The sequence below is a fragment of the Ptychodera flava genome, unplaced genomic scaffold (genome assembly GCF_041260155.1).
Source record: "Ptychodera flava strain L36383 unplaced genomic scaffold, AS_Pfla_20210202 Scaffold_48__1_contigs__length_985763_pilon, whole genome shotgun sequence".
Taxonomy (NCBI): Eukaryota; Metazoa; Hemichordata; class Enteropneusta; family Ptychoderidae; genus Ptychodera; species Ptychodera flava.
The window spans coordinates 516,208-525,000 of NW_027248370.1; the positions used below are offsets into that span (position 1 = coordinate 516,208).

The following is an 8,793-nucleotide window of genomic DNA, read 5'->3' on the forward strand; positions in this document are numbered from 1 at the left end:
TGGAAGTGTTCGCGCTAACCGTCCTGATGACATGGACAGTCCATTTTGAAAATAAAATGTACTAAATTGCCTTCGGTAAATTACCATCCCTATGACTTGAGTGGAATCACATCAAATTTGTCAATTCACCATAAACAAATAAATCGTTTTACCCTACTTCCTACAAAGTTACAATTAAGTCTCGTGTATCTGTCAAGACATAGTCAGTATCACGCTATGCTACTGAAACTCAGTCGAGTTCCGTTCATGATGCATTGTAATGTTTATTTAATTCGACCGTAGAATGGAAATGTGGCACGTTGCTTCTCCTTTTGACCGTAAAATAAGACTTTTTCCAAAGTAAACTTTTGCTGACAAAGTCATAAAGGGAAGGAAAGAGAACGAAACAGTGCGCTTTTGAAAGTTCAACTCATGTCATCTCATATAGCGTGCTTCTAAATGCAAATTTCACTAATAATTCAAAGTAGTGTCAACCAGATATGACCTAGGTAAGCCTTGAGTTCAATCCAGACCAACTCCACGTCATCTCATCTCAGAGCGTGCTTCCACATGCAAATCTGGCTACTTCATCCAGTGCTCTTAGCTAGAGACTTACAAATACCAAGACGGCCCCAAATGTCATCCATCGATGATCGGCTGTTCCCTCACATTTAAAATTGTAAGAGTTGAGGCGTAGTCAGAGCGTGCTCAGAACCATTGAATGAAAAGTTACTCTGTAAAACAGTTTTACCAAGTTAATAAATTTAGAAATATAAATTATTTGCCCAGCTTTGTTGTCGTGAATTTGTATTTGATCTTCTTTTTTACACAGACCCACACTTACATAAATGAGATACCAACAAACTCACTCCATCGAAGTATCCTGAAATACCAGTTGAACCCGTACCTTGTATACTGCTATAGTGAAGTGTTACTAAATGCTTTATTCTGTGTTACAGTTTAGAGTGTTTTTCGTATCATGATATAAGCCATGAGATTGTGGGGAAATAGAAACAAATCCAGCGCGAACAATGCGACTGATTGTGTACGCTGAAATCACTGGTAATGTGATATTGAATTCAATGTAGTACTAGAAAGCGTCTCTTCGATCCACCATGCACAGTCATTCAAAATGCAAAAAATTATCTGTAAGTTTTTCGGACTCCATCAGAATCACTTACAATGATACACTTACAATCACTTACAATAACTCTTATTAACCAATAAGACGACTGTATTCGGCGATAAAGTCAGAGATATCAGAAGTGATTGCGAATGACCGTTCCTGCTGTCGAGGGATCTTAAAACTGTAACGTACACATACTATTTACTGGTTAGATCAGGCACACTATACTAAATACAGGCTGGCGATCGTTTTATTATTGTGACAGTATAACATCTAAGCAGCTTGGCTATTTCATTAGGAAACCAAAAAGAGAAAACCGATTCTTGAAAGGTTATGCCAATTACCTGTCACACGATAGTTATGTAAACAATGGTGACACTATGGTAACCAAAATGTTTCCCTATATCTAGGCTTTTCGAAAATATATAATTTACGTAGGTTCTGAGCTTACTAACCGTTGGAGCATTGTTAGCTTAAAAGGGTCAATTTCTTGTCTTTGAACTCAACCACGGCAATAGGCAAGGGAACATGGTATTTGTCTCCAATAAACACCCAGTATTTTTGTTAACAAGCAAACCGATTTTAAGTCGTGTACAAGAGGAGGGCGACTCCACAATGAGTACAAGATAGGCCTCAATTAGGTGTGCAACGCCTCTTTTCCGCCGTACGTCCACAGCCTACACTAGCATGAGAAACATCCTAAGACAAGACATTCTGTTTGCCTTTGACATTTTAGCATGAATTGTTCGGCAGATGTATATTTTCTGTATTTCACTTGTATATCTATGACTTTGGTTATGCATTGGTTAGGTTATGTACCGTCGGCCTAAACGCTGTTCGCTTTCAAAACAGTACCGTTCCGTTAGTTGAGTTGCGATGTGATAAGGTACATGCTGGGAACGAGGTCTATCTATTCCATGAAACGGAAGTGAAAAATACGTGAATGCTTCTCTGACTTAGATTCAGAGACGACATTTCCATATGCCAGACACATGAAATAACATATCTCGATCTAGAGCAATACAAATGTCAACGGTGTTAACAGCGGAAAAATACTGGACATCAGAAATCATACGAAAACCACCGACATATTTAAATGCCTCTATAGAACATCACGCCACAAGGAACACATTTTGAAACATTCGCATTCTCCGACGAAAAAAAAGATTTTTTTCAGTTTATTTTCGACTCAAGTTTAGTCGCTATATATTCACAGACACCATATGCAAGATTCAATGACAATGAACACCTGAAATATGGCAAAATTATGGGATTCTGGGACCAAACACGGCACGTCCGATTAGTAGCGTGACTTTTTTACATTTGCATAGATTTACGATAATCCGGCTTTTATAGGAAAAGTTCGAAGTACGAAGCTGTTCAGAATCAACCGACAAACGCTAGTACCGAAGTAAATAATACAACTAAGGAAAAGCAATGTCATGTTTAAATTACTCCAATGAGTATTACTCATATTATACAAAATATATCTTCTCTCTGTCGGCACGCTTCGTGTATCAGCGCATTGTATGATGCGTTCCCTGTATCCATTAAACGAGTCAATCATGACAAGGTGTGAAGAGCATAGCCATCGTCAATGTGATCAGCTTTTGTTACGTTATCAGGGCATCGGTGGCAAAGTTTCTCTGCAGGAGATTCAGTGCACAGTCCCTCCTCACACCGGTCTGGAAACAGCTCCTGTGTTTCTTTGTTCCGAACCGCGTTGCGGTTAAATAATTTACACGAAATCCGATAATCTCTGACACCTTAAAGGTGGCAGATACGTAAACATGCATAAAAATATGCTAATTTTAACCAAAATGACCAGAATTCTCTGCGATATTCACTACAGCAAGTGAGCACAGTAAACTTCTCGTCGAGACCAAAACAAACACTCGTCTGCACATGTACATCGATACATGTGCATAGCGTTCCTCCTGGTTGTAGTGTATAGTGTTTACATCATGTCGATCGACGACCTTGTCAAGCTGGACAAGAAAGTTGAATAGGCCTTGTTTTAGAAGATCTCGATGGGATCAGGACGACATTTTGGTCACTCGCTCCTCACATATCCGAAACGAAACACACACTTTTCGATATTGAGGTGGGAGCCTCAAGGCTCTTTCAATTTTTATACATAATAATTCATTTCTTTTCAAAGCTGTTGCTAACCCTTTTGGCCTCCAAAACAAAATGAGCTTGCAAGAAATCCAGGCTGCTAGACGATTGTGCGCGACTATGATCGTGTAACACTAGCACCTAAACTATAGGGCTTCCACGGAAGTATACACTGAGTCTTAAAACGGGTAAACAAAAGACACAAAAATTCACTATCCCAAAAATCATTGTTTCAACACAAAAATCATCAAAATAAGAGACTAACCAATCTTAATATATCATAAATTTAATCTAAAGTGAGTGAAATATGCTGCGTTGGATTAGATGCAAACATAGAAGGGATGGAAAAACTCCCTAACCGAAGAAACAATCTAATCCATCAAAGTTTCGAGATGGCGTCGAGACAAACTCAACACCATTCCGAAACATAGAAATAACTTATTTTGAGTAATGCTGGTTCAAAAATCAAGCCTAGAAAATAATTTTTCAGGAAGATATACACTTTGAAAGCCATATTTTACGGTAAATTTGTCCGATTGATTGCAATTTTCGTTGTTAAAAACCGCGTGGCCGATCTATGGCGGCCACAATCTTGATTTTCAAAAACTAATGCAACGTCGAAAACTCGGGCGTTTTCTCACACAGGACAGGGTAAACGACACAAAACACGGACACTACCAATTTTCAAAACCACATAACTGATTGATGACGCCAAAGTCATTTCTGCTTATTTCTGCAAATGAAATGGGGGACGTTTCTTACCACAATCTGCCGCTTTCTATACAGCGCGGTCACTGAAATTTGGTGGGTAAAAATTCGACGAAAAAACGTGGAAAATCTTAGACGAAATATACAAAGAAAACACTCTCCATAAACAAAGTTATTTAGTTGTACCATGAATCCTGGCTATGTCAACATAGTTATCTGAGGAACGAAGAAAATGACAAAATAAAAATACTCCGCACCGCAAGATGTCGCCAAACGCTACTAAGGGTGTTCCCAAGCGAGCGTTTTATCCGCAACAGGCTTTGTACGTACGGTAGGGCCACTAACACCTTTATTTAACCCTTTTCTTGTCAAGCCGGTCAAAATCGGGTCGAAATTTCGTGTAGCCAGAATCTGTGCACGGGTGGCCGTTTCCCTGCCTAGTAGGAGGATTTCGGGCCGTTATTCCGTACCCCGTATCCTTCCGAGTCGGTGGTACTACGTGTAGCTATCCCTTGTGCATTTCCGAGTCAAGGACAGGTTTTCTGACGAGGGACGCCTTTTCTCTCGAAATGAGTTAGCAGGGAGTCAAATGACAGGGAAAGGAGCAAAAACATATCCACAACTACCCCACACCAATGGGGGCTGGTTTTTTGACCGAGTTTTAGCGACTTGGCAGGAATGCATGGTGACATCTGCTGGTGTAGTTGGACGTACTTGGCTTCCGGGCACTTTATAGATTACGGCCGAGCTTGATCAACTCGGCAACGCTAATCTAAAAGGCTACGTCCTGAGAACGACTTGGTGATGGAACAGATATGAGCGACTTGGTAATGCCATCATAAATTGGTGTTCGACGTATTCAAGCTCCACTTGGGCTTTGCAGTTCAAGCTAGGCAACATTATTTACTGCCACTGGACACAGTCCATACACCTAAAAGTCTGGAAACGTGACACGTGCGTTTCCAGACCGGGTGATGGAGGGACTGTGTTCAGTGCGTTGACCAAGGCGTTGTCACTTTTCTAATCATGCAAAACGATTTCTTACCGCAATTTGGGGGACTAAGCAGGACTTGAACCTACAACGTTTGCGCACGCGTAGGTTGGCATGAAAGTTAATTGGATAGATATATCAATTCCGTGAGGTTTTCAATACGGTCTTGTCCAACAGTGTTCTAAGAATAATAAAGAGGTTATCGCGGACAAACAAATATCAAAAATGGTTGGCTGTGGTCTTTTCGTTGATTTTAAATGCAGTAAGTGCTGAAAAAGAACTAACCGATGTCAACAGGTCAGCGGTCACCTGTCAACAAGCTGCGCACATAATGATTCATCTGCGCAGAAAAAAAGCGTCCAATGCTCAAGTAGTAAACATCGGCTCTGGTGCCCGGTACCACCTAGCGTCCTTTTGTCCGTGTTACGTGCCGCATTTCATGTGCGACATGGTTGTTGATTGTACCGTTTAAAAACGACTTCTCTAGCTGTAAAATAGCAGTTTTCGCGGAAACAGACCAAGATGTCCGGGATCAGCCCTCTGCGTAGATTGTACAACTATTTGTCTGAACGATTATCAGAAGATGAAGAAAGGCAATTGCGAAACCTGCTGCACAACAAACAGATTGTAATTCGTCAACTGGAAAATCTGAAAAGCCCGGCTGAGATGTTCATCAAGCTAGAGGACTCAGGTCATATAAGTGAAACAAACTTGGGGCTTCTGAAAGACTTGTTAAAAGAAATCGACCGCCTTCCTTTAGTCGAAAAGGTGGAGGAGTTTCAAGTACACCGTTTGGAACGAGTCAGCGATGAATCGAACGTCAAAAGCACAGGTAAGCTTTTCCGGTTGTTGAACTATTTCCAAGTTTTATGAATCAGTAGAAGTGTCAGTAATATACCCTTCATTTGATGTCGCCATGTCAAGTTTCCTACTGAATATATTTAAAATGACAATGGTTCTTGAATTTATCGCAATTCAAATCAATTCAGCTTTCATTTCCTTCTTTTTCTTGTTGTTAGACCGGGTTGAAATTCAGCACAGTCGAAATCAAGCCGTCGCTATGGTTTAATGTACATAACTTGTTTAAACTTTAACTAAAAACAGGTTTGCGTTGCCAAGGATAGGCCTGGTCGTTCCGCACATTGATAAAATAACTGGCGCCCTGGACATCTCAATGGCAGGACCAAAGTTAATATTTAACCGTGACTGAGCACGATACGCCTTTTGTCCATTTTGAGTCGTAATAACATCATAAAAAGTTGAAAAAGCTAAAGTGTTCAAAATATAAACACATTTCCGTCAATTACGTCAGACCATATATTCCCAGTCAAAATCACAGTTTGAAAATAATGAAATAATCCTACCACCAGACAAAGCAATTCTTACAATTAGTTAAATTTTTCAAATGGTTTATTCAGGGTGAGACAGATGTTAGGAGGAGTAAAGATTATTTTTCCTGAATATAAAAAAATTGAGCAATTTTAGCTTTTTAAATGCATGAATATTGGCGAGAAAATGTCATTTTTCGATGTGCTCACATTATAAATGTTAAGTTCATCATGTAATATAAAAATATTGACTAAATTTTAATCAAATCTGATGATATCTCTTGAAAGAATACGATTTAATTAATTTATTTTTGTTTGGCACAGTGATCCGTACAGTGATATCGTGGAAGAATTTCTTAGGTAATAAATTATGTGTTGTATTTTTGTCACAGTGTAATACTAATCGGCCCTATTTCACTGCAAATAGCAAGTCACCGTACCATGCATGGCCTTAAATGAGTGAAGAAATGTTCATTTAACCAAACTTCGTCCGTCAAACGCCCATAGTAACGTGTGTGTTCCAATTTCCAGTCTCCATTATTAGTGTAATATTAGGTACAGTTTGAAATAGACCGAATTAATAATTTGTTGCTTTAATGTTTACGTATACATGCAAAATTGCAATTCACAGACATGACGATTTGACAATGGATATGCTTACTGCAATTACTGTTGACAATGTCCCTTTGCGATGGGCTTAATAAAATTTAATTTAAAACTGACAGTCAAGCTGAATGCCATTTTAAATTTGAAGGCATCAAAATTGCCTTTTACCTATTGGACCACCCTAGGAGGCTCTTTTGAACCATAATTGTACACTTAAGGGGTCTTCATGCATGATATCACATGATGAGATGACCTAGACTTGACCTTTCAGAAAACCTCAGTTTTTCTCCTCTTCCTTTGTATTATTACTCCGTTTGTGAAAGTTTCCTTTGAAATTATGGTTTTTACTATCAAACTGAGTAGTTGCAGGCCAAATATTGATTCTAGCAAAGTAGGTAAAACTTCTGATAGACTGAAGGACGAGCGGGACTCACGTAGGCAAAGCAAACCCTCTGTGTACTGCAGACGGTACAGCAACAATGTTTGTTTTATGTACCAGGGAATTTGTAACTTTGTAGAAAGGCGAGTGATGTGTTTCAATACATAGCAACTTTGTATGAAGGAGGGTAAACTGTTTCAACATCTTACAACTTTTTTATTGTTAGCTGTAGTTTTGGTTGAGGTGTGGCACCAGGGCCAGGCAGTAAAAATTCATTAGCCACTATGTTCGCCAAACTGGAATTTTTGTAGCCATTTTTAACTTTCTTTTTCATTTGGCTAATTGGCGATCGGGTAGCGGGAGCCCTGCTACTATGTTTATTCTCCTTTCCTATTCTGAATGTAATGAAATTGACGATCCACTATGTCACGTGAAAATAATTTTAACCAAAAATATTAATGTTTTATTCTTAACTAATTTATGAGTACGAGTACGTTCGTACCCTCTGAGCAATATATTTTGGTTAAAACAGTTACGGAGACATAACAAGCTAACGGTTCAAGTCTGTTTACAAGTCGTCATTTGGACATTAGATTATAATGACTACTGTTTTAGGGATACACCGACCAAAGATGAGTAGTGGCTTGAGAAGGAAAATGAGTTCTTGTACCGAGGCGTTGTTTACCTTATAGGTTGGACATATAATTTGATCAGTTGACAAATTTGAATTGTTTGGACGATAACTGGGCTGGTAGCAAAAAAAAATGAATGTTAATTTGCAGACTAATTCTTGGTGCAAACACAGGGCAGTAGCCTGATGGGACGGGGAAGCTGCGCCACTTGAATTTTCCAACACAGTCGATGTGTACATATTTTTAGAATTACCCAAACCCTAGCAAAAGCTATAGTGTAACATCTCTCACGGACAAAAAATTGGTTTTCTTGCTTCAGCTGTTGCTACTTCGATTTTTAGACTAAAGACTGAGGTTTTTGAAGAAAAACATCAGGACTTCGACGTAAATATAGTAAAAAATGTGAGGACTTTGTTGTCTAGACGACAGCACCAGACTTGGGCTCAGGCCTGAAGACTCCTGGTTGCGGTGTAAAATAGCACGTCTCAGCTTGGGTTTTAGAACAGTAGTGTTGCGACACAGGTGGGCTAGTTTTCTTTTCAGTAGGATAGAATATTTCTCATAGCTATAGAAGGAGATAGAATTGGCATGACAGAATAGACTGCACGACGGCTGGGAGTCGTAAGGTCGCATGCTTTACCAAAGTCTAGTGCTGTCGTCTAGAGACAATACAGTCCTGACACATTAACTGTGTACACGTCGCTCGCCCGGTGCCGCTCTCCAAAAATCTCGATATGTTAAGGATCAAAGTAACTACAGTTGCAGCCTGAAATGATAAAAAAAATACTTTTTCTTGTTTTCGCCGCAGCTGCATCAGGAACACTTGAGCACTTGAACGATACCATATGGCAATTTCATGTTTTTAAAATAATCGCAATCATACCAATCCATAATCCAATAACACTAGGTCAAAATTTGTAAGACAA

The 8,793-nt window shown here is 39.3% G+C and overlaps 1 protein-coding gene across 1 annotated transcript in view; it reads left to right on the forward strand.

Annotated features, from left to right (window-relative positions):
• The first annotated feature begins 5,444 nt into the window (after nucleotides 1–5,444).
• LOC139128298 (NLR family CARD domain-containing protein 4-like) overlaps nucleotides 5,445–8,793 on the forward strand; it is a 20,334-nt gene continuing 16,985 nt past the window's right edge. The window contains exon 1 of the mRNA XM_070694099.1: nucleotides 5,445–5,754. Coding sequence (XP_070550200.1) covers nucleotides 5,445–5,754 — 310 coding nt within the window. The remainder of the gene's footprint in view (nucleotides 5,755–8,793) is intronic.